The sequence below is a fragment of the Ptychodera flava genome, chromosome 11 (assembly GCF_041260155.1).
Source record: "Ptychodera flava strain L36383 chromosome 11, AS_Pfla_20210202, whole genome shotgun sequence".
NCBI lineage: Eukaryota > Metazoa > Hemichordata > Enteropneusta > Ptychoderidae > Ptychodera > Ptychodera flava.
This window is the reverse complement of record NC_091938.1, coordinates 15,150,841-15,178,345: the sequence shown is the minus strand read 5'-3', so window position 1 is coordinate 15,178,345 and position 27,505 is coordinate 15,150,841. Positions and strand designations below refer to the sequence as shown.

The 27,505-nt window shown below is 38.1% G+C and overlaps 1 protein-coding gene across 1 annotated transcript; it reads left to right on the top strand.

Annotated features, from left to right (window-relative positions):
- Positions 1-1,587: 1,587 nt before the first annotated feature.
- Positions 1,588-22,801, top strand: LOC139144373 (uncharacterized). The gene is made up of 20 exons (XM_070715075.1): positions 1,588-1,761; positions 2,895-3,046; positions 4,254-4,374; positions 4,956-5,095; positions 5,636-5,759; positions 6,797-6,936; positions 9,432-9,579; positions 10,541-10,724; positions 11,613-11,758; positions 12,908-12,952; positions 13,521-13,736; positions 14,074-14,297; positions 15,481-15,712; positions 16,980-17,137; positions 17,874-17,989; positions 18,752-19,011; positions 19,279-19,510; positions 20,383-20,489; positions 20,876-21,049; positions 21,310-22,801. The coding sequence occupies exons 2-20, from the start codon at positions 2,898-2,900 to the stop codon at positions 22,666-22,668; spliced, it is 4,275 nt and encodes a 1,424-aa protein (XP_070571176.1). The 5' UTR covers positions 1,588-1,761; positions 2,895-2,897; the 3' UTR covers positions 22,669-22,801.
- The last annotated feature ends 4,704 nt before the right edge of the window (positions 22,802-27,505 follow it).

Below are 27,505 nucleotides of genomic sequence, written 5' to 3'. Positions count from 1 at the left end.
TTTTGTTAGCTTTGTTGTGTTTGTTGTATTTTTGCTGTTATGTGCCATGACTTCTTCTTGCCTATCATCCAGGAGGATTCCCTAAAAATGCACTCGTCCAGTCGAAGCTAAAATCTAAAGATGCCATTTTTAAACTGTAAACATTAAAGATTACATTTTTTCACAATATAGTACTAAACACTCATGCAAATTACAAATAATGCCGTGCACAAATGATATCCAATGTTACATCAAGTTCAGAAACAGAAGGCTAACAATTATAACCAGTGTGATGTATAGAAAAATCACAAAACAATTAGAATAGCATTACTTTCTTACATCATAATAAAATAAATGGTGTCAACATATAATTATTTTAATACTTTTAAAGTCCTATAAGTCTTTTAAGTCAATTTTAAAGTTCTTTGCAAAGCACAGTGCCTATGTAAATCATTGTACGTCCAATATCATTTGTCAATGCCAAAGAAATATACATCCATATTGGAATTATGCAAATTAGTGTCCATCTATTTCAAAAGCGATTTCCCGTACCAAACAAATAATGTTAGAATTTAAAAGCACCGAAATAGCTTTTTTAACATGTGATATATGGCCAATTATATCATACCAGTATATTGGTGGTGCAAACACAGCGACCTGATTGGTCGAGACGCGAAAAGAACCGTGGTACATTGGCGATATACCACGGCCGGCATACGCGCGAGCTCTCAGCTTGAGCAAAAATCAGTTTTTGATGTTCCTCGCCAGAATTTCAATATACTGTTATGATATAAAAGCACTTGATTTTGACCAGTTCACTCAATATATGCACTCGCTATCGCTCGTGCATATATGTCGTGAACTGGTCAAAATCTCGTGGTGTACCATCGCTGGGTGTGCTTTATTGCTTAAATATGTTATTTGCAATACTGGAAGCCATATTTGATTTATGCAAATTAGACATGTTGTTCTGGTACCTCTCCAAATGCATTCTTAAGGGAAATAATAGGTTGAAATTTGTGTGGTAGGTTTGATGCCGAAATCTTGTAGACTGGCTTTACGAAAAGGATCTTATGTGTGATCCAATTTTTTCTCGAGGGTCTATGGTGTAAATCTATCCATGTTGTCGTAGGATTTCTGAACAGCGCCACCTAGGCCTTTGATATATTGAGTCCAAAGGGCACAGCGGCATGATCCCGCCCGACAACATACTCCTTTCTTTTGTCCTTGTGCCCTTCGGCAGTCAATGAAATGAAAGGAGTAGAGTGGCCACCTTTCATGCTATACGATCAAAGTCTTTGTGTGTTTTTGAAACAGGAAAGAATGTGAGCATATAACACTCAGGCTCGCACGAATGGGGTTAACTTCCGAACGTCTATGTAAGAACAAATGCCAGGCGAATGAGTTGAGAAACACCGTGATTGTGGGATTTACCTTACGCATGTGACAAAAAAAAAGTCTTTTCTTCTATCGTCATGACAGGTTGACGTAAAATGGTGACCTTCAAAAAACAGTTGTGATGATTGATGACAACTTGGGGTTTTGTTATGTTGTCATAGCGACCATCAGACAAAGGCAGTGCTTAATCAACGGCCGCCATATTTATGTGTAGTCAAGTAATTTCGCGGTAGCCGCCGGTATGTGGCCGTGATGAGTCCGGTGCTCCTGTATATCGTCGCCATTTGTCTTTGGCTGAGCTGACTGTTGACTAGACTAGGAACGGACTGGACAGATCTTGAATGCTGGTGAATGTGGTAGAAAAGCTCTAACGTCAAATAGAAGGTGCGCACTGACCTATATTTTCACAATAACCCGATATATTTAGAGCGATGCAAAATTCTGTGCCGTAAGGGAGCATTCGTTGTTTTACGGGCGGGGGTGCTGGTTACCAAACCGTTGATACGGACTGTGACATTTGGGCGAGGGTCACTGTTTTTTTGTGCATGAAAATCAGGAAGGGTCACACTTTTTCTTGCAAACACTTTTGAAGGTTCACTATTTTTCACCCCAGGGTCTTAGGCTGCAAAGTTTTAATGAATGAAATCAGATAATTTTTTTTTTTTTTTTTTTTTTTTGGGGGTCACATTTTGCAATTGATGAATTAGGGGGTCAAGTTTTAGAAATTTAATTTACAGGGGTGGATTTTGATATTTCATTCGTGGCTTAAGTTCCACCGGCAACCCCTCCCCATAAAAACGAATGTTCCCTAACTTCGCCAAATCCCTCTTCTGAACTCTAAAACCCACAAACCTTGATTGCGAGATGAACGAGTTCAAATTATATAACACTTTACTACACGTGGCTCCCCTCGTTTATGGCGCACACACATAATAGAAGCGTGTACAGTGCGTAGGTTATCTGATATCAGAACCAGGGTATAGTCCGACTGAAATGCAACATCTATAGTCAGAGGGTATGTTTACGATTCAAAACATATATATTATGGCCTGCTAAAATAACAATGACCGTCCGATACAAATGAACACAAATACTAAATCTTCTCGACCTCTTTCAAGTCATGAAAACACAAGAGAGTATCGTTTAACTGTCGGCCGGTGCCCCCATGCGGGTTCACGTTGGGTCAAATAGATCGCAAGACAAATTTGCATACTAAAAGCGTACTTTCCCCAGCTACAGTTACGCCTCGTTGCTGTCGGTAAATGTCGTTTGATTTACCTGAGCGTGAAATGGTCCTCTGTGAATGTCTTGTTGACCTGCGATCTATCCGATATAATACATGTCAAAGTGCTTCCGTTTGTTGCTACCATTGTACTGCCCGCAGAATGGCCACAAAATCGACATGTTACGAAGAATTTTACATGCCGCAGTCCTTTTTGTAGCACTGAGACTTAGGGGGACTTAGTACACATTATTACACAATCGGTGATACAGTTTACTACGTCTACATGTACCAGATAATGGCGGAGGAGAGATGGGACAGGAGAATTGCATCCATACTTGATTGCCTCAGGAATGCGACACACAAAGATTTGGGGAATTCCGAAAAGGAAGCTTACAGGATTAAACGGGAAGTTAAGGACAAACTATTCGAAGATGCACAAAAGAGGTGAGCAGATCAGACAAAATTAAACCGGCAGGTGTCGATATTCTTGCTGCTTACGAAGAAAGCAAGGTTTTTACCATGCTTTTTGGACACACAGTGCAGAAGGTATATGATATGAGATGTTGCTAGGGATTCACAAATATTGTACTCAAGCCGCGCTTGCTTTAATCCCGAGTTCGAATCTGTACAGCTTTGTTATAATTGATTGATTGGCGATTTCTATTCAAAACATTTCAGTTTATTCACCAATATTTAGAAAGAGGGAGGAAGCGGTGTGGTAGTACGTCACTAGATGATTTCAGTCAAAGATTAAAACGGTGCAAAGAACGGTGATATCATAATAACTGGTCAAAACTGCCGACGCTAAACCGACCACCGTTATCGGAAATAGCGGCCTCTGCTCGAGATTACACAATCTCGGGACGGAATGAGCATTTTTATGATATGACAGGTTTGTTAAAGGCCCGCGCCAGGCGTCAGATTTTTTTGCCAGGAAATTACTAGATTACAATTTCAATGGAAAACAAAAGGCTATGACACCTGCATCATCCTCTTACAGACTAGACCAAACTCGATCCCTTGTCTCCTACCTTTAATTTCTTGTGAAATCCACCAATACTACATGTTAAAACCGCGCGCACATTAACACTGATAACAAATGGTGAAGTCATTGCCACGGTCGGCATAATAACGGGTGATACGATATAGTCGTGTCATGGCACACTATATATTGTGAATTTAGCCTGAAGGACGGTCGATGACATCGAAATAAAGAACTTCATGTCATAGCATACATATACTAGCGATTAAAATTATATTATACCTAGCGATTCGTAGTCCATTTGTCATATATGTTGGTGAATACAAAAGAAATACCCCTGTACATTTTATTTGAACCAGGTATTTTAGTCAACTTTGTTTTCATAGCATGAATAAACACAATTTCTTAGATGTATGTATATCGCTTTTTATGATCAATTTACAAGTAACTAGGTCAAGTTACCGTTCAATTACGTTTAAGCTAATCAATGTCGATATTGAATTCAAAGATCATTGCCACGAGTCAACATATTGAGGGAGGTGATTACAAGATTACATTGCAAAAAAAATTTGCAAACAAGATTAATGAAATCTAGAACTTGTGGGACATTGCAAATTTTGATCGGAAAAATAAACACTGTCTATTTGCTTCGCGTGTCATTACATGTAGTAAAGGAAAACTTTCCAAACACCTGATTGACGTCATCTTGGTTTGTATGGATAAGAGAACACGTCGCCATCTTGAGATCATCGAAAGTATAGCGTGCGACAAGGATGCTATCGATTGGAAGGTAAGCATACCATAGATTTTTCTCGAGGGTCTATGAGTATACCAAGGTAATACCGTGTACTCACATCGAGCAGTTATGGTCATAAAAAAACCGTAGAGGGAGTCTTTTTGTACAAATTCGTTAACATGTGCATTAAATGTCGTGTTGTTTTGTTGTAACATGATTGACCTAAATCTTTGTATGGGCCATGGGATCTGTTGTTGTGGGTCTGTGAATAGATTGTTTTTCATGGTCTATGGTTAGCGCCACTGTAACGTCAAAACGAGAAACCACAATGAAAAAAAACCAGAAAGTGATTTCAAATGTTGTTAGGTGAAATGTGTGGTATGCGTTGAAATCTTCAACTTTTGAACTGTTACAGTGTAGGACTTCTGTGACTCAAAGTTGACATCAGTATTCATTCACCATGACAAGAAAGTTTTTTGGAGTAAAAGATACTTTTTGCTATAATAGTATAATTACATAAAGTGACAGCGCCCTTGAAGTGTTAAATCGCAATATAGACACCTTGTGAATAGCTATGTATGTATTTTGCTACTATTCAATGTACCTGGTTTACAAGCACAGATGCTTCCTTGCAGGCAAACATCGATGGAGCAATTGAAGTCTGCAAGAAATGGTATGAACCAATAGAACATCCTGATTTGGATAATGAGAAGAAAAAAAAGGATTATCTTGATGCGCTAGAGAAGGCAAGTGATAAGCTTGCTGACGCTTTCGAGTGAGTAAATGTAGCTTTTTTCTTAATTCCAGATTTCGATTTTGTGTTCAACTGCGTGCGTGTATATATATATATATATATATATATATATATATATATATATATATATATATATATATATATATATATATATATATATATATATCACAAATACAACCTGCGCACCAGTATTGTTGTGTAACATCTATTACTAAGTGCTTTAAATAGACACCGGGTTTCTTTAATTTTGTTTGTCTTCAGCATGTCAGACACGACAATTATTGTGGTGCCATTATTTTTCTCCACTTTGAATCATCCGATTGGCAATGATGTTTTATCGAATTTAATATTCATAAATCACAACGCATATTGAAGTAAGTGAAACATATTATGGCACTTTGCGCCCCACTGTCTTTTACATGTTTTGACACGAATGACATCGTGCATTTCATAAGGTAGCCGAAAGTTCCTCATCCAAGGTATTTTCTCATTTTCTCTCAAGTGATAATATATAACTGATATAGTAGTAGTAATACATTTATTACTTTTTATTTTATATAGGATGTTCCACATCCAGAAAAATGTCAGCCCAGTATGGTGTGACTTGATCGAGTATTGCTGTCAGATGGACAAAGACCCTCACTATTATGTAACGTACGAATTTGTCCACAAAACAAAGTTTCAGGTTAGTCGGGAACGTCATAGGTCTACAGTGAAAGTCAGCTGAGAATGAACGATAAAATTGCTCTAAAATGTAATCATATTTGGGTAATTGGTTTTTGAGGTTGTTTCAAATTTTTACGACAGGACAGGTGCTTACAGTTCGGTTGTAGTAAACAACAGGCGTTGTGTCACAGCAGGCTTCTACTGGAATTGTTCAGATAAGGCAATAAAACCAGTCGGCCGGTAGGAACTGATGTATTTCTTGAGGGGTGTAGTTTTTTGGAGGAAAAAGAAACTAAATGGTTCAAAATATTCGACCATTGGTCAAATAATATGGCCTTTTGTATAACGTTTTTGGGCAAACAACTTCAAGAAATGCCAAGGCAAAGACAAGAGTACAGCTTGACCCAGAAGCAGCTGCTACATAATGTGACAAGGGGGTATAGCAATGTTATACAATTGCCTGTATCTAAAGTGTACCAGACAGTTCACTCCTCAGTATCGAAAGTGTGACAGACAGTTTACTTCTCAGTGTTTTGATCAGTACCACCACTGTGGCAAATTCAGAATCAAGTTCTAATAGCCATTTCTCAAGTGTGTTAACATTTAGATCAATTTGTCAAGCTTGTTTTGAAATTTACCATAAAATTGAAATGAGAGTACATAGAAGGCAGACTACAATGCCATATTACACATGACCACATGCTCAACCTCTGTGATACGAGAACATTAGTTGTATGCTGAAATCGCTCGAGAAAATGCACATCAACTGCAGAAAAACAGATTTTCCTTGATTTGGTTGGTGTAACCATTGTTGCTGAAGATGTTCGTTAGCAAACTGACTTTTTCCGTACAACAGTAGAAAATTAGCGAGAAAGGGACACCTCGCTTTTTCCGAGAATGCTGCGAGATTTCATTTTTTCTCTTACTCAATCTGCAGATTTGCACGCAAATGAAATTATACTTACTTTGTCACCTTTTTAATTTTTTACCGGCTGCATTTTTTGTGGTTGAATAAACTGAAATGGTACCATTCGGTTTTATGTGCTTGGTTTTTAGGGTAACGATAAGAAAGTTGCCGCCATAATGGATGCGTACGTGGCCCTGATCACAAAACCTGACTTTGATATGCCGGAAAGTTACAGCAAGAAAAGAACGACCCTAGTCGACATCATTGACCGGGTCACCCGCTACATGAAGTGAGTTTCCTGTACATTGTAAAAAGTGGTGATAAAAATTGACATTTATAAAGCTAAATGATAAATCTAAAAAAAAAATGTCGATTGATTTTATATCAGCCCGTTGGATTAGCACACAGTTCTGTTTAGGAATATCTCGGCACTTGTTCCTTGACTGCCTGAATCGCTTTTATAGGGATCTTTTTTGCCCGGTGTAATCATAAGTATTTACGTAAAGCCACATGATCACATTATTCCGAAGATTGTTCCTGTCAGATTGATTAGAACAGAGCGCCCATTATCGATGATACAGTTACATTGAGGTAGTCCCTGCGGACGAAGTTGGTGGGACTTGTGGATTTGGTTCTGCCCGTCCGTACGATCCGTCAGTCGACGAAGATATCTCAAACATTCATGAGCCGTTTCCTTTCAAACTTGGTACAAGGATAGTATACTGAGGTATATCCACGCCCATTGTTTTGATTGTGGCGTAAATAATTAGTGCTAATTTGCATAATTAGAAATTTTTGAAAAAGAGTTGTTTCTAGAGAGACTACGCAAAATATTTGTACAGATGTTGGTCACACTAGCTCTTATAGTGCATACAGACACTTGTCAGTTAATTTGCATATTTAATGAATTTTCATAGTTAATTTAAGAATTACTGATTCAAATTTGATGAAATTTGGTACAGATGTTGATTTACCAGAGCTGTAATAGTGTGAATATCCATTTAGCAGTATCATGTCAATTAATTGCTCATTTGCATATTTGATGAATCTTCGAAATGTAAGTGATATGTTTAGAATTGCAGCGAGTTTTATTGAACCTAGTGCAGATGTTGATCTCCCAGTGCTGTAATAGTGTGAGAAGACATTGAGAAATATCATTTCAATTAATTGCTAATTTGCATATTTGATGAATTTTCGTAATTTTCGTAAACTTGGTACACGTATTGATATCACAGTGTTGTAATAGCATTGAAAGACATTTAGCGGTATCATGTCAATTTACTGCTGATTTGCGTATGGAAAAATTTTCATAATTAGGGTGATATGTCCAGAAATACTGCATCAAATTTGATGAAACCTGGTACAGATGTTGATCTCACAGTGTTGTGAGAGCGTGCAAAAACATGAAGTACATTATGTAAGTGAATTGGTTATTCGCATATCAATTAATTTTCGTAATTAGGGCGATATATCACGAAAACCTTCATCATCACTGATGAAACTTGGTACAGATGTTAAGCAAACATTCCTTAATTTGCGTATGGAAACGTTTATCAGTATCATGTTAATTAATTTCTTTTTGCTTATTTAATGAACTTTCCTAATTAAGGTTATATGTCAAGAAATACAGCATCAAATATGATGAAACGCAATACAGCTGTAATAGCAGTATCATGTCAGCTAATGGCTAATTTGCATATTTAGTAAACTTTCGTAATTAGAGTTGTGTGTCCAGAAATACCGCAGCAAAGTTGATGAATCGTAGTAAAGATGTTTATGTCACGTTGCTGTAATAGAATGCAATGACATTTAGCGGTATCATTGCAATTAATTGCTAATTTGCATATTAAATGAATTTTGTATTTAGGGTGAACGTCCTGAAGCACAATTATGAAACGTCGTACAGATGATTATCTCAAAGTGTTAAAATAGCACGCTAAAACATTTAGCAACAGCCTGTAGATTAATTACTAATTGACTTATTAAATGACGTTTTGTAAATAGGGTGGCATTCCAGATTGGCTTTATGTTTTCAGCACCATGGTAAAGACCAACCCCATTGTTTTCTGCAGTAAAGTTGGGCCTCTAAACAGGGAAAAAATGTGTTCAGTCAGCGAGCAACATCCTGAATGTCTGCACTAAATCTGATGATACCTTCTGCAGATGTTGATCATACAAAGATTTAAAAGTTGCGACAGGCATTTAGCAGTATCTATAGATAATTATAGTAAGTCTCTTCTGTAATCAACACAAAGTCATTTTTGGTTCATATCTGGCATTAGGATTGTTTTATGTCAAGAGCCATTACTCAGACATGCCTGGACCAGTTTTCTGCAGATTACTAGTAGTTGAATTTTGACATTTCAAGAGCCAATACATGGGATACCTAATTCAGTGTAAAAGGAAATAACCCTATGCCATTAATACTAATTCTACTTGTTAACAATAGAATCAAATATGGGCATTAGCCACAGGTAGGTCTTTGGTACCCTAATTTATTGTTTGATGTGCATCATATTAGCTTCAATTTAGTTACTTCCATCGACAAATTACAAATAACATGCAGGGGACTTTGTCATTGATAATGACTTGTTTCAACTTCTGTAGTAAACTTATCGCTTGTACAACACAACACAGACAGAATACCTCTGCCTGATAACTCCGTTGACTTTCAGGTATTCATAGCTTTCATACATAGTTTCAGGTCTCGAAGTCGTAAATGTAATTGTCAGATAGTATTTATCTTTACATTAAATGTTATTGTTTGTATTTTCTTTGCACCAGAGAATCCAACAATATTCACGAGTACTCGGACCTGTTGGTCACCATATGCGAGGAATGCTTCAAACACGATCTTGAAGAGACAGGCTACAGACCAATGTCTTTCTGGGGTGAAGTATTGAGGGCGATAGTCTACAATACATGGATCGGTGTAGGTATCATCTTGTTATCGACTGTCCCCTGCAATATGACGAATATCTTCCCTTTCGTTTGAAGCATACGTCATCTATTCTTGCTCTAACATGTAACTAGTAAATCAACGTACTGACTGCATATGAAAATATTTGAGACATATCTATTTATATATTCATTTATTCAATATTTATTTATTTATTCGGATGACCAACAGGAGTAAATTCCTAATTACAGACTCCGCAGAACATAGAAAACACGAACAATAGCACACAAGCGTACAATTGATGAAAAAGATTATTACGAAGGACATACAAATCAACTATGAAAATTAATTAAGAATTAAAAATATGAAGACCAATAACGCTACTGTTTCAATGATCCTCTTGAAATTTAACTGCAAATTCTGCAGTACTTTAACAAACACACTTGATCGCCGTCTATTGTTTTCACTTTTATTATTTGACCTCAACGCAATCAGCTGAAGGGGAAGTGAATTAGAGCCCTATAGAGACAAATAGAGCTAAAGTTACCACCAGGGCTCTATCGAGACAAATACAGCTTAAGTTATCACGGTAATATATGTTTCTGATCACCCCTTCGGCTAACATAACATATACAACGGTACAGCTTCTTTGCAAATGTCCATATAAGGTAAAATAGGACCGTGAGTTATGTTTGTTTATGGAACCGTTAGGAACAGTAGCCTTAGAAGGGGCACAATTTTCAAACGTTTGGGTGTGCCCACTCCCCACACCACACAAACAAGCAAAAATTGACTACTATAAGTGCATATGACACAACTTCTCCAGTGTAATCCATCGTGCAAATCGCACTAATGCGTTAACCTGAAAATACTAAAACATTAGAGTTAGAAATTGTAACTTTGTGAAGCGGAGACCTCACATTTTTTCTGTTGCAAAACAACGACCATACAAAGTTGAACAGATTCAGTCATTTCTGATCCTTTTCACCAACAGTCAAGTGCAAAAGTGATGAAGCCTTTCATGCCACATGCCATGAAACTTACGAAATGCGAAGTAGACAACCTGGAAAGCCTCATGGAATATATTTATCCAAACATGCAAAACTCCGCAGAGTTGATATACCCATACATCAACGACGTCATCGATGCTTGGGTAAATGGAAAATTATACGTCATCTGTAAGTATGATAAATTCTGAATACTTAAATATCCTTCTTGGCCTTTGAGTGACGTCGAGAATTATGAATGTCGCCACACCATTCCCATAAAAACCGAGATGTTCCATATTAAAGTTATACAGTCACCTGTAATCTAAATATGCCCATACATGGTCAAAGGGGCGTTCCTTGGTATTCAAAATGCCCATGTGAGGGCGCTGTTTTGAAAAGGTGGCCACCCGCTTAAAATCTGTGATTGGTTAGATATTCTCTTTCCATGGTAACTGTAGCAAAATTGGAACAGGTGACAGTATACCTTCAAGCAAACTTGTATACTCAGAAAACACTAATAAGAAAACTTTCATCGAAAGTTTTCTGAATTCAGAATCCTTTGAAAGGTCAAGATGTAAACAAAGTACCATGTAAACACGAATGGGAAATGAAAAAACTAACTGGCCATCGACGTTTTTATGTTCTACGATTGTATGATTCATGATGACGTAAGGTTCATGCCTTCTGTTCGGCAAGGAAATATTATCGTGTGCCTGTTTGTAAAATGAGACGATCGGTGCTTTTCCAGATCATTCATACGTGTTCTCATTTATGTTGATTGTTCGAGGACGCTAAAAATGGACTCTATCTTTAAGAGATATTAAACATTATTTTGCGCCAAAACACTGAACTGAGTATTTTCAGTCCTGGCTCCGCACCAGATACCAAGATACCGAGGTTAAAATCCACAGTTTTGCACGTCATATATTTGAAATTACACTACTGAAATGAATTCTTGGTAATATATTCCAGATTTAAGTTTATTATAGGGCGCCCGATTGGGATAATTTCTTCGGGACTCCCAAGGAAATTCAATATCCGAGTCGATAATTGCATCTGTGATTCTTACTTTGATAGCGGCGATAAAGGGGGCTTTTAAGGAGAAAGAAGACGAAATCATGGCAAGGTTTGATGAGATTGCTCAAAAATTTGATGAAATTGGACCCGGGCAGAAGTATGCTGTAATTCAGCTCTGTGGTGACGTAGGAAAGAAATACCCACAAGTAAGTGCGATAATTGAAACGCTACCTTGTACCCAATGGAGAAATACCCACAAGTAAGTGCGATAATTGAAACGCTACCTTGTACCCAATGGAGTGTGTATGCAGGCTATTGATTTCTCAGTCTAAGATCAGAAGTCAAATAGCAAACTTTACCAATTGATTATCTGTCAGCTGCTTGAGCTTAAATGTTTTTTACGAAAAGCAAAAATACACATTGATCCCATTAATCTACATTCCGCGACTTAAATATGATTAATAATTGGGTTCACTGCTATTCATGGCACCATTACAATATAACTATTTATTACATATGACTCAGAAACAAAGTACATGTATCCTCAATGGTAAACCCTAATTGGAAATTTGCAGTGCAGGATTTAATCATATGCTTGTCAGATGTATAGACAACATAATAAGCATAAATCGCTTCGCCCCATACATATTTCACTATAATGAATTGGTTAAACCCAGAATTCGATTAGACCACTGTACAAAAACAAAACCCTGTGCACAATCGCGCATAGAAGTACGTGTATTTCAATACGCTTTTATTCTCGTGGGTTTATACTGGTATCATGTGATCTCTTGGACGTGCTGCATCCACTGACTACTGTGCCCTCTTTTGATTCCGGAGTAGAACCATTCTATACTAAAGCGATTTCATGTATGAACATCTTTGATGGAGTACTGATTAAGCAATAAACAACCCCAGCGTCGGGTATCCACGAGATTTTGATCAGTTCGATACGTATATGCACGAGTTATCGCTCGTGCATATTTGACTGGTCAAAAGCGTGTGTTGTATACCAGTTGCTGGGTTGGTTTATTGCTATTATATCATAACAGTATATTGGAATTCTGACGTGAAACGTCAAAAGAGGAATTTTCCTCTAGCAGAGAGTGCGTGTTCAGCCGTCCTGTATCATGACACAGACAAATATATAGAACAGACTAGCAACTGGCATTGTTCAAGGTGTGAAGCAATTACGTAAGCCCTCCATCTTTGCCTCGCCTCAGGAAGCTCTCGACTCCCTTTTCCGAAGAGTGCCGACCATGCACCCTTCGGTAGTTTCCGGATTTTTTGCTAATTTTTAAGCGAAAGTATGTCTGGCAAACTTTGTGTTGTTGTTATCTTGTGGTGCTGAGCAGATTTGGCATGTTGGCGGCAACTGGAAAGTTTTGAGTTCCAGGGAGGTGAGTTTTACCATTTTAAAAATTCCTCTCACCTTTTTATGAATATATAATGAGCGTGTTTGAACCAAATTTGAAAGTCTTTTATCGATACTGTCAGATTTTACTCAATGGTTTACGGTCAGTCATACAGTCTTTTACACGTTCGTCAAGGAAGGACATGTTTATGAAACTACTGGCGTTTTATGTTTTGCTTGACGTGAAGCAGTGTTTCTGCCCTGAGTGCTCACAAAGTAGCTATGGTTGCTACGCGACTGGCAGCACGATGCCATCTCGTCGTATATTTCGCATAATCTCGTGCAATTATCAACCACAAACAAAGTCTCCAAAAAGTTTAACACCTTTGAAACTCATTTTAATATGAAACGACAATGGAACAAAAGGCATGCCGCGTTGCTAGTCTGTATTTGTCTGTGAACATGAATATGACGCTATGTCGCGAATACAGAATAGTTTTATTTCACGTCTCGACCAATCAGATTGCTGCATTTGTTTTTTGTATGGTATAATTAGTTATTTTATGTAACCGCAATACTAAACTAACGAATGTTTACTTTGTTTCTCTCTCTAGAGAGTTTTGCCATACAAGGATCTCCTTCTTGAGTCTCTCAGTGACTTCGGGGCCACAACGTTGGCAGCAATGGCTCTGGTTCCCATGGTCGCCGCCGACCCTAAAGAGTTTGACGATGAGGACACCATAAGTAAACTGTTAGCAATACCTAACGCTAATTCCGCCATGGTGTACTATAGTAACCAGGCCCTGGCCGCCCTTGGCAGACTAAATCAGGTTTGTACAGTCGTATGATAAGCGGAGTATGCCGCTGGTGAGAAGTTTGTAAAAAAAGGCAGTTACTAATGTACTCTGGTATCTTATTTTAGTCCTTGCCGGGAAATAAATAACTTTTTGCATTGGTCTAGCGATACGCAAGATGAACAGTTGTGAATGGTTATTTTACGTGTAAGCTAAGTTTACTAAGCATAAATATCTGCAACACAGTTTAATTTTCTTCATGAACCACAGGCGTGTGTTTTCTTTTTGCAAGGGGCTTTCCGTATTGTTGAAAGAATGCGAGAGAGAGATAGAGCTGTTAATCAATCGTTTATGTCGCTACCTGTTTTATTAGGAAAAAGCAGAGAGGTTTATGAAGGTGTTTGCAGAACAACTGGAAAACCCGATCTACTCGCAGGAGGTCACTACCATTATCATGGCAATGAAACAATTGGCGGGCACCGAGTACATCCCGGTTCTTGAGAAGTATAAGGATCTTATCCTCTCTTTCAAAGACAGTACAGTTGCAGGTGCCTCTGAAATAGTCAACAGTGTCGTCGATTTGCTCGAAGGAAGAACGTAGGTTTCAGCTTAAAGTACAATTTACTGTTGTTTTGACGAGAGATCTTCTCGATTAACTAAGAATGCGCTTCGAGGCCAGATATTCCGACTCTCAATTTATCAACATTTCTTCTGGTCTACCTCTTGCGTAGTATAACTTTGATACTCTTGGAATAAATGAAGTTTTTATCGCCATATATTTTGTGAAAATCGAAAATTTGATTTCTCCTATTAGAGCAGAGCAGAGCAAAGAGATTGGGGCCTCATTTCGAATTTTAAATATCGGTAAATTTTAGTTTTGCCGGTATGTTTTAAAAGTTTTCTTTACCGATAATCTTTCAAAGAGACCAACTATGGCATGCGTCAATGACAAACAATACTACACAATTCTATGATAAAGTTTGCAATAATTCATTTTATGCACTTAGGCCTAATCCGTTGCGAGAAAATTTAGTTTTCTTACAATCTATCGGCGAGAATTTATAGATTTTTGCAAGATATATGTGCAATACATTTTCACCGATTGCTATGGATCGATTGCAAGAAAACAAACTTCTTACTGTCTGATAACTGGAATACTATTTCTCACGAACTGATCAATTGTGAGAAAGCCATATTCTTGCGATAAAAATCATTCTCGCACACTTCTCGTTACATGTTCTCGCAATCCTTATGCAGTGTTCAGTAATAGTGAAACATGTGCCACTCTGCCGTTGTCAAGATTAGCTATCAAACTCTCGGCTGTTTTAAAATCATGGCACATGGTCATTACAGAACTTTCAAGTACTTTTCGTTCATATTATGCCTTTTCTTCCCAACTTCTATTCGTAAATCGGTTGAAAGAAACTCAGCTCTGTTGTTGTTTGAGTGCAATGAGACTCTCATCCAACTTTGCGTGTTTCGTATTGATCTCGCGTATGACGTAATCGGTTTCTGTGTAATACTGAATACAGATGAAAAATAACGGCGCAATGTCAAGGTGTGTAAAATGTCGCAGGCATTTTGACGTCTATCAATGGATCATGTACCATTAAAAGCAGCCACAAATATCGAAGCTAAAATGTTGGATTTAGGCATTCCGGGGTTATCAAGGACGATTTCATCAGTTTTTGCAAAATACAGGGAGAGTAATCTAGCATGTTATGTTAGACGTCTCGCTAATGTCGTTGCTTCTTATGTTTTCACCTCTTTCTCAAAATAGTCTGGCGGCAGTAGCTGACCAAGTGGCTGACATACAGGATGACGTTGAGGACCTTGACCAACGCGTCACCACAAACGAGGAAAATGTTCAACAGCTTGACGAGAAATTGGACAACCAACAGCAGGAAATCGACACGGTGAAGGAAGACGTTAAGGAGCAGGAAGAACGCCTAGACGAACTGGAAGAAGTTGTGGATGAGACCATTGAAAAAGTCGAAGAAATCGACAGAAAGGTAACATCGCTCCCATTTGGATCATACATTATTATGTTCATCATGAAATCTAACTTACCTTCTTTAGCTATTACATATACGTAAAGTTCGTCTGTTTGACCTTTGTCAGATATTGGCAGGATTAATTCGAATAGCTTTAACAACATAGGGACAACAGAGGTGTTATTACTTGAGTTTATTCATCGTACTGGGACAAAGACAGGAATATAGAGTATAGCTACTACTGACTGACTGCAAACTAGTTTAAAAAATTGATGCAAACATAGTACGCTTAATTTACCGTGATGGCTGATATGGTGACGGAATTATTTAGCTCTCACGCGATACTTCATATTAATCCTAATGAAGGAAGTAAAGCATAGTTTACAGTACGATATCAGCACGTTCATTTAATTGTTTGACGGACTATAAAAGATGTTGCTCGAGGTTCCCTTTCTAGCAAGAGAAAGCACGAGAAAGCCAGAACAACTCCTAAGATTGCTATAAGGGAAGAGTAAAACATTCATCTGCAGAGCCGTCGCGAAGTAAAAAAAAAATGTTTTCCATTCTATTGTACATAAATCTAGGTCGGTTGTCACTGTAATACAACTTCAAAGTTTTGAGTTTTTACTTTCTAATAAAGTGCTATATTGAATAATTGGCCATCTGCCAACTTATTCGTCATTTGATACAGTCCAAGTGAAAAAATGAGATATGAGAATTCCACACTTTCCTGGTAAGGTTAGGGTAATCATATCTTCGCGAGTGCCACATTCTTTTGAGATGCAATGTCCTTCATCCGCGACATTTGGTTGAATCAAAAATGCTGTTTTCGTAACATTCGATCTTCTCCAACACTATTTTGGCACTATGATAACTACAAGTAGTTGAAGTTAAACGACGTAGAGGAACGTGATATAAATTTTCCGAGTCTTTGAAGCAATATTTCAGTCATCTCTCCATTTCTTCGAAAGGTTTAATTTGGCATACACCGACATGAAAGCTGCATAAAGTCAGAGATTAAATTGCATTTCTACTTGATAAACCTTAAAATGTGAGACCGGAACACTTCATGTTGTTGTTCCATTTCTTGCCTGTTAACTTCTATACATACGACAAATGCAAATGTGATAATGAGAATGAAAATTACAGAATTCTTACGCTTTCTATTGTGATTTTACTTTTAAATGAGCATTAAAATGACCGTTGACAAGCTACTCCTCTCTTCTGGCAGACATGACAAATTGCTCTTTGACTCTGTTTTTGGTATCTGAATTAAACTCCGCAGACTATCAGCAATGCCCCAGCTTGGTCACGTGATGTAGCAAAGATTCTGAACGAGGATGGTGACAATAACTGGCGTTTCCTTGCCATCAGACTCTCATATAGTCCCGAAGATGTGAGGAACTGGGCGACTGCGCATGATCCAACGATGTCCTTACTGAGGTAGAGATGTAAAGATATGCTGTAACACTTTCAAAATCTGTAAAGCAACTGCATGCGTCATTTCCCTCACAGCTGTTCGTTCGTCACTCAACAGGCGATACCTTTATGAGCCTTCTTCACAAGAAAGTTTAGTGAGCTTTTTAATTCAGCACCATAGTGAAAATATTTACCGGTCAACAAACCGTTGCTTGATACCCTGCCAATAGACTCGTTCCAAATGTTGAGTTGCCTGTCTGTGGCTATCTCAGTTTGGAATATATTCTGCATTGAGATGAATTTACGGTGGCCAGTTCGCTTTTTACGAATTTAAAAGTAGACGTATTTACTAAAGCGCATGTTCCTCACTTTTTAAAGGCTATGCTCAGTTCAAACGTTGAGGGCACACATGTTTGGCCACAGCTTGAGCTACGTAGCAAACGAGGAGCTGTAAGATTCTTTCGTCTTTCTCCTGGCAAGATAGCTTATGAATTTACCCTGAGACATAAGTGGCATCACTCGAGTAATTGGAAGTGAATAAATATTTTTTTCATGAAAAATTGTACCAGAATTTCTCAATTACCAATGACTTACAAACAAATCACCATCACTTAGAAATGTTAATAATCCTCGTTAATATTTTGATAATGTGCGTAAACTTGAGATTAAAACGTGCCGTCAAGTGTTGATCGATCTAATGTTAAACGAATACAGATACAGATAGAAGTCAATTGGAATATTCAATTGGTATTCTTTACAGTGAGTGGTACACAACTCACAAAAGCGCAGAAGCAACATACGCAGTCCTGACTTCATTGAAAGAAATGGGACGAAACGATTGCGCTGAGATAATTGAAGATGCTCTAAGAGCGGCAGGTATGGGTCTTCTTGTATCGTTCCTTATTATTTTCTTACTGGTGATTTAATTTGCCGGACGATACTGTAACAGTTTGAAATACCTTTTTCTGAGGAAACTCACTCGTATTACGCTGTGTGACCAAGGCACAGGAAGTGATGAGGTCGATGAATTATTCATCCTCGTTCGTAGTGCTTACATTTGCGCAAATCAAAAGTTACATTAAATATAGCAGATGCCTTTTAACACAATCAAACATTTGGCCTTTGAAGCCCAATTAGCTGCATCTTTTTTTTATTCACTTACCAATAAAGTACCATCCAATCTTGATAGAGATTCCTATTATTAATGCATATATTGTCTGTGAAAATTGCAGTATTCCAATCATGATCTTCGGAGCTGGATTTAATCAATTACATTTACGCGCTTGAACGTCACATGAGGCTGCCATATTTGAATTTAAACTCGAATTTACATACTCCTAGTTGTTAAATTCTAAGTTGTGCGTTATTCGCCAATGTTTGAACGATGTTTTGGTAACATTCCGATAAGCATTTTTACACAATTTGCATTTAATTTTAAACCATTTCATCTAACTATGCAAAAGGTTGCAGCTAATGGGTCTTCAACCGAAGAAATTTCCTGTCATTTTACACGACGAGGAGAACAATAACCGCACGTTATCGTAATTCTCTGCTAAAACTATATACACTTCAAACTGACCACGGGTAAAAATCTGTTGTAATCGTAATTATACAGCATCTCTGTCCTATATGTATCAGATGAAGCAATACCACAAGCGCCACCAGAGTTCACCAAACCGCCTCCAGTTTTCATCAGTTACCAGTGGGACCACCAATCAGAAGTGAAAACGCTGAAGGAACACCTGGAAAATGCCGGCTATGAATGCTGGATGGACATCGGTCAAATGGGAGGGGGCGATAAACTGTACGAGAAGATCGATGAAGGAATGAGGGGCGCCAAAGTAGTGTTGTCAATGGTTACGGATAAATACTCTCAATCGAAGAACTGCAATCATGAGGTTGGTTTTAATTTAATCTGATCGAATAAAATATTGAATGTGCAATTAACAATTATCATGCGCAAAAAATGACATGCTCAACCTTGTTGATCTGTTATTTGTTTCTTTGGTACCAAATTTTGCACCGTGACCCCTGTTTTTTTTCTTGATCTCAAAAGAAAATGGTCGCATGTTTCCTTGAGCAAAATTTGAGCAAAAGTTTACGTCTATTAATTTCGAGGCGCGAACTACTTTAATGTAGCAGATGTCCTTTCGTTTCAATCGCAGGTCAATCTGGCGAGCCTACTCAACAAACCAATCATACCACTGCTATTGGAAGACGTAGCGTGGCCGCCGGCAGGGCCAATGAGCGTCCTTTTCTCGCAGCTCCTATACATAAATTTCAGACCTGAAAACGATTACGTAGAAGGAGATAAATTTTGGCAAGACTCCACTTTTGCCGAACTACTTGGTCAGATCAACTACCACGCCGCACCAAACCCGGAGAAGATATCTGAAGGTAGGACCAGTCTTTCATAGTTTTGCTGCTTAAATAATTTCTGTTCTTTGCTCTTACATCATCAAACGCAGAGTAAATCTTGCCATGATAAAAACCACGGCCCACGTGACAGAATCTATGCACACAGTGGTACTATAAGACTTACATCACTATTAAATATGACTTGCATAATAAAGGGGCAATGATTTTCCACCTCTTGCTTCAACGAAATGCCTTCAAGTGAGAAAAATTAGGTCCACAGTTTCATATCAAAACGTGATATATCAAACGTGAAGCATATTCTTTTGCATTATTATTTGGCCATAGATAGAAGCAAAATCATCCTTTGTGTTAAAAAGATCGATTAGTATCACCCTTAACCATTCTCAATTGTGTGGAGGATCACATGTTGTGGCCAGTTAAACAGCGATGTGAAGCTTATATAGAGTGCCATCACTGTTTGGAGTGCGGTATGTGTTGTCAAAATTGTGTTATACAATATTGGTCAATGCTTGATTAAATTGGCTCTCCAACGATTAAAAGATAAGTATAATATATTGTCATAAATACGAATACACGTTGTGGAAACCTGAAAACTGTCTCCTGACTCTGCTGAATCGAAATGTTGAGTGGTCGAGTCAGAAGTCATAGTAATTTTCGTTTTTTCCGAACCCACAACCACACACAGTCTGTCGTTTGCTTGCATTTGATTGGCCACTCGTAAACATTTTGGTCACGCCTTGTGAAGTGCTTTGATACTTGATGTTAGCCGGAGAATTAGAGTCGTTTACGTTCAATTACATTTCAATCAACTCAAACATTGGTTTATTACTTGTTAGAGAAACAATGTGACAAATAATGTCCAACTTGTATGTGTCACCATTCAATCGCAGAGTATCGTGATTGGATTCCCCAAGTCGATGACACTCCTGTTCTAAAGCCTAAAAAGAAGGCGGTGGGTGTGGAAAAGACCAAAGAGAAAAAGGAAGGAGCAGATGAGGTATTAATGACATTATTTTGTCTTTACAATTGGTCCATTTCTGGGTATGGATTTGGCTCCAAATGATCCACTCTTATGTTCCATTCTTATGTTTTGTTGTCCGTTGTGTGTTTCTTGAATTCAAGAATAACAGTGATTCGGGCTGTGTGAACGCACATGTTGAATCTTTTTCGTGGGAGCTGCACACAGCGGCCATAGCTTGACCAAATTGTTAAAGCGGGGCAAAACCTGGCTTAGGGTAATTTACATAAATTTACATATTGACAGTGTAAACTCGAAATATTCCAGGAGGCAGCTGCCCCATCAAGTTACGGCCCTGTGAACAGACTTAAAATAATCGTAGGTTTTAGGACCAGGCTTCTCACATTTCTATTGTTTTTCTGCAGACGGGAATTTGCCCCGAAGTATTCATCTCGTACCAGTGGGGAAAACAGCCGCAAATAAAGAGACTGTATTCTCGTCTGACGTCACTAGGCTATACATGTTGGTTTGATATTATGCAGATGGGAGGAGGCGATGCCTTATATGGCAAAATAGACAAAGGAATCAGAAATGCAAAGGTACCGTGTGTGACACTCCTACAAGTTGGGTTTTAAGGTTCAGTTATGTACTATCATGTAATTAACTGACCCCCATTATTTCGCTAAACTTTATTATCAACATGGCAAATGTAGATATATACGGGTAAAGCCAAAAAAGGTTAATAAGTTGTTCACGAAAAATTATCTTCGTGCAACCAAAAGTTTTACTTTCTTTCTCACTGTTTTGGCATTGTGTCCCAAAACAACAAATGATACATTTATTGTGTGCTTTTCACCAGGTTGTCGTTTCGTGCTGTACCAAAAAATATGCCCTGTCGGCCAACTGTCGCAGAGAAGTGAGTCTAGCTGATGCTCTGAAAAAACCCACCATACCACTTCTTTTGGAGGGCATGGCCTGGCCTCCCGAAGGCCCAATGAGCATGCCCTTTGCAGAATTATTGTACATCGATTTCACTGACGAGGAACTTCAGGAGACCTTCGAAGGAGACAAATTCGAAGAACTCTTGCAGCAAATCGGTGTACACGCTCAGCTGCATCCCGAACTGCTACAAGACGACAGTGAGTCAGAGACTGCAGCACCTGTCACCGGAGTCGGCACGGCTGTTGAAACTCTTACCCTAACGGAAGAAGAGGATGATGCATCTCTTCCAAGGAATGAAGATGAAAATGACAATGCTGAGAATGATGAAATACCTGCATTAGAAACGAATGAGGCAGAGGAGGAGGAGGATGAAGGGACAGAGACGCCTGTCGTCGACAATGCGTCCTTGGTAAGGAGCGACGGCGAGGACGACAAGAATTCAGAAACGGAGAAAAATGGCTCGCAAGAGTTCTTCATAACAAGAGATATACCAGATGACGTGCCAACTCCAATTGAAGGGGAAATCACGCCTGTTGAGACGGATAAGCCACCGGAGTATGGTTCCGATGAAATTATGAAGTTTGATAACAAGAGTGAAGATTCGGCGGTGGAGTCCCTGGAAAATCTTGCTGTCGACGAGGAAGCGCTTCAAGAGAGTAAACAAGAAGAATACGGAGAACAGAATTCTCGAGATCATACCCCAGTACAACTGCAATCTGACGGAGGGGATGGCTCTATAATGATAACAAATGATGAAATAGAGCCTTTTTCGCTGAATGATCCAGATATGTTTGGTTCGAGATCCCCAACCATGTCAAACGATTTCCGTAAGAATAGCCCCACGGAAAGCTTGAACGCAGAACCCCATGGGCAAACGGGTGACAACGAGTACGCCGATGACACTGCGGGGGGAGGAGGTCGAAATATCACACCCGAGTCATACGTCATCTCGGAAGCCGATTTGTTGTCTGATGTCACGGACGAACCGAAAGAATCTGTGGAAGACAAAAAGCAAGTGGACAAAGATAACCAGAAGCCGAAAAGCAACGATGGCACAACGCTGAATTCACCAGGACACGATGCAAACAGTGAGACAAGTCCAAAAAGACAGCCACCTCAAAATTTACCAGGTGAACCAGATTACCCGGCGAATCAAACGAATAGCAAAAGCGCGTCGCCAAACGAATCAAACAGAAGCAAGATGGCCGAATCAGATAATGCACCGCCGCCAGACATTCCTGTTGCTAAGCGGTCAGAATGCTGTGTCATCGTTTGAATACGTATGATATGACCATTTACAGAATTCTCCTCCCTGCAAATGTGACTCTACAGGTTGTGTTTGCATATTTTACAAGTGTTTTCCTTTTTGAAAACTTACGACTCCATACACAGGATAACTATTTCTAGTCTGCGCGTCGATTTTCATAAAATCATTCTTATCTTGAAGGTTTGTACTTCATAAGCTCTTGAGCGGCAGAGTAGGAAACCAGGGTGTGGTCGTAACCCCAAACTGATCAGTATTTCGATATCAATATTTCTGCTTGTGTTATTAACTTTAACAACATAGAATAACTGCATTCTACGCTTACAATCTACGATTTTTTTTTAGTTGACCGGCAGGCTCACGTGAACGACATCCGCACCACTTACGTCATTTACATTTTTACTCCCATTTGTCCACATAAATGAATGACAATTGGAAGTTATACTTATAGGTTGATAAATGTCTATCTGTCTGTCTGTCTGTCTGTCTGTCTGCATGAATGCATCATGTATGTATGTATGTATGTATGTATGTATGTATGTATGTATGTATGTATGTATGTATGTATGTATGTATGTATGTATGTATGTATGTATGTATGTATGTATGTATGTATGTATGTATGTATGTATGTATGTATGTATGCATGCATGCACGCACGCATGCATACATGCATGCATGCACGCACGCATGCATACATGCATGCATGTATGTATGTTCGTATGTATGTAACTATATGTCTATGTATCTATATATCTATGTATGTATCTATGTATGTATCTATATGTCCGTCCACTCAAATAACTTGCGAACCGCTGGGTCATTCATGTTGGTATTTGGCATGTATATACGTTATGGCTTGTAGATTGATAAAAAAACAGTGAAAATGGAAAAAAAATAAAAACTCAGGAACTACTGATCGGATTTCTTTGATATTTGGTACACAGGTACCTTGTAGTGCAAATTTTCAATCATTTTTTTGTTATTTTTGTAACATTTTGATACTTAAGTCATCCTCTCAGAAACTGTTCTGCCATAGAATTTCACATTATTATAAGAAGTTCATGGTGATGAAGTGAATACGCTTTCGAAACAGCATGGTGACATTTTTAAGAAAGGAATTTGAGACATTCTTTCCATATTTTGGTCAAAATTTTTTTCTTTGAAAATGTTTGTCGTATCATTTTCCAAGTTGACATATAGGTCCCTTAGGATGATACCAATTCGTTTTTGAAAATTATGATGATTTGGGAAAAATTGTAATTTAAAGGCAATTTTGAGTATTTTTCAATTAAAATACTCCTTAGGGGGGGACCATTTGATACCCTAGGGTCTGGAAGATTTTCAAAAAAAAAAGATTCCCAGCAAATGTCAACCAAAAAAAATTGGCCATAGAAGGCTTGACAAAAAAAGGTGGGAGAGTGAAAAAAAGATAATGTACAATGGGTCTGGTAAAATGCTATCTCATCAATCTTCCACCCCCACCATATCAAATGGTCTACCCCATACTTTTAAAGTTCCTATCTGATTGCTGTTGATTTTGATCAACACATTCCCAAATGAGATGTTAATAAAACTTTAAAACTTTACAAATGTTATGGTGAAATTTGGAACATCTTTAATTTCAGACAATACTCAAGACGATTAATTTTGTTAGATTTTCTGTACAGGACAACATGTTTGGTGCTCGCTACAAAAGGGTGTGTTTTACTTTGCCTAAAGTTTTATTGTTTATATGATAGCTTGTTCCCTGCTGTAAGAGCATTTGTTGAATGTGTATGACAACAAGGAGTTATATGTGTAGTCTAGCACTGAGATATCTGGGACTGTATTTGTGCATGTATAATGAAAGTATACGTCGATATTTAGGGTGAAGCTGTGTTATGAGTTGAAGATTGGACTTTGTTTCTTTGTCTTAAAATACTTACCCGATTTCTTGGAAATTTTGGTATACAAATACTTTAAAATGATCAGAATAGATGTCTTAATTGATGTTATGGTAACACAGTCAAACCTGTCTTAGTGGTAACCCTTACAGAGCGGTAACCTCTTCACAGTGGTCACCTTGCAGTGGTCCAGTGGCATTTTACATGTTAAACGCCCTTTACAGAACAGCCACCTCTCTTGTGTGGTCACTGGTCACATGAATTGCTGCAATTTAGAACAAAATATGTGTATAATGGTTAGCATATCGGGTTGTAAGGGATGCAATTCATGAAGTGGACCGGCATACGGTTAAAAACTATGACGGGGTACTTAGATCATTATGCGGAGAACATCATTGCGTACAAACATTGACAGCTGAATAAATTTATCAGATAATATTAGATGTGGATGCCGCACTCTGATTGGGCTGATGGCTGTCATAATTTTTTACAAAGTACAAGTTTGCGACATTGACGGGAAGGCGCAAAACTTTAACAGGTCAGGTCACACTGATTATATCGAACTTTCCTTTCCGGCGGCAACATAATTGTACTTTTGTATGTTCGTTTACTCGATCCATTGAAACAAGTTGCCCGACGTGCAAATAATTGTCACAATTTAATGCATTCCTAGGCCAAGATACTATCAGCTGCCAAGCCTAAAATGAAATAGGAAAATGAGATCTTTGGTAAATTGAAAATTAAGAAAACGGAAATATGCATTGTGGGAAATAGAGTTTTCTAGAGGGAAATTGGGATTGCCGCAAAGTGCCATCCTCGCAGCAGTATATACCAATTTCCTATATTTCAATCTTAGACCAAATCTTTTAAATGTAAAAATAGGCCTAAAAGTTAATAATCAAGATGGACAAAGCATTTGAAAAGTGAAAATTAGCCCCATTTTGATTTTCTTTTTTGAAAGTACAAAGTGGTTTATTGGTTGGCCGAAATGTGCTACGGATTTTTAAACCCTTGCTAAGCATGAAGATTTCAATGTTCGTGAGAATTTTTTGCGTTAATTGGAATCGTACATTGTTTGCTATGTTTTAATTTCTGTTTATTGTGGCATTTTGTTATTTTGGTCATAAGATGTTTTTTGTTTCTTGTTTTTTTATCTTTGCTGTTATGTGCTATAACTTCTTGCCTATCATCTAGGGTGATTCATTAAAGATGCACTCGTCCATCATAAGGGGGGTTCAGACTAAGATAAAATCTAAATATGTTTTACATGCCCTTAGTAAATGTTTTGTCACGATATTGTACTCAAACGCCAATAAAAATTACAAACAATGCCGTACACAGATGATAGCCAATAATACACCAGGAAACAGAAATATGATTTCAAAGGCTAAAAATCATCAACAAGTGTCATGTATAGAAAAAATGCAAAATAATTAGATTCGAATGATTTTCTTACATCTTCATTGTAAAAGTATGCCAACATAAACTTACTGTAATACTATTATAATTCGTATATTAAAGTCTTTCAAATCAACTTTAAAGCTCTTTACAAAATAGAGTATATTTATGGAGTATTTTAGCACGTTCTAATTCCACAAATACCTATAGAAATAAACTTACCCCTTAAATGGATCGTTATTGTATATGGGCCTCAGCCCAAGTACATTTGTTTTCATTCCGTGGGAAAAAACTCTGTAAGGTATAACCATTCCTGGCTGAGACCAGGGAGGGCAAATGTCTTGGCTTCATCTTTCTTGGCATAATAAATGGCGTAATGATGTTAACTGAATGGAAGTGCTGCTCTCAGCCAGTCTTGAATAAGTGAGATGTGAATATAATGCTTCTCTATCTGAGTTTTTGCCACAAAATCTTCTGAATATAATCAAAATGTGCATCGACATGCAACAATTAATGCACCCCCGTTTCCTAGGCGATGGCACGACCCTTGCTACACCCACTGGACGAGCCAAAGTGGGAGGGGTAATTTCAGTTTGGTCGAACAAGAGGGCTCGAGACCAGAATTTAACATTTAAACTTGAAACATGTTTAATCGCTGACAAGATGTGGACTAGTGTTAATCGAAGTAAAATTTGAAAAGGAAAGGTTTTATATCCCGGACACAATGAAAAACATTACGACTGGAAACTGTACCCCCAGTTGAGAATAGTAATGCCCACAGTGATGGAGAACACTTATCCTTGAGCTGAGAAAACCAGACCATCATTTCGAAACAGAGCTGCAGATTCGAGAAGCTCGTTCAAAATAGCTAGGTACACCCCATATAAGGGTGGTTTCGAGTTTTGAGGGCAAATTTCGCCTCCTTCATATAGAAATTGTACGTTTGTTTTCCAGGAGAAAACACCATTTGACACAAAATTTGCATGTAAAGGGGTCGCCAGTAAGCACGTGGTCAAATCTGGCATAAGAAACATATGAAATGTTGGGTAAAGCCAGTCCAAAATAAACTGATTTGAACTTTTGTGTTTTGTAATTTATACCACTGCAGTAACATTACCGTTTTTTGACAACATCACACAATGTAATACATTTTGAAACTGAATACTCCGACGTATTCTGTGTCTCCTTTGCTAAAAAATACGGTATGCCGATTACCATGTAAGGAGATGATGACGTCAAGACAGATTTGTAGTGTGTTTGGTCCTGGATGGTGCACGAAGTTTTGTCAAGGTAGCTTGTGTATTATTTCCTAAATGGGAGAGATTAGGGTCGATCTAAACGAAGGCCGAAGAATGTTATGATACTCTAAGCGAGCTGAACTCTAACGCGAATGGTTGGATAATTTGGAGGATGTCTAGAATGATCTCGTCTCATTAAGATTATTTGGCGGTCAGTATTGAATTTCAACTGCGTCACAAGTTTGCGAAATGAGTATTCCGTCGAACGGTCAACGAACGATATTTTAGAAATCTGGAGACATGGCACATCGCATTTTTATTTAATAT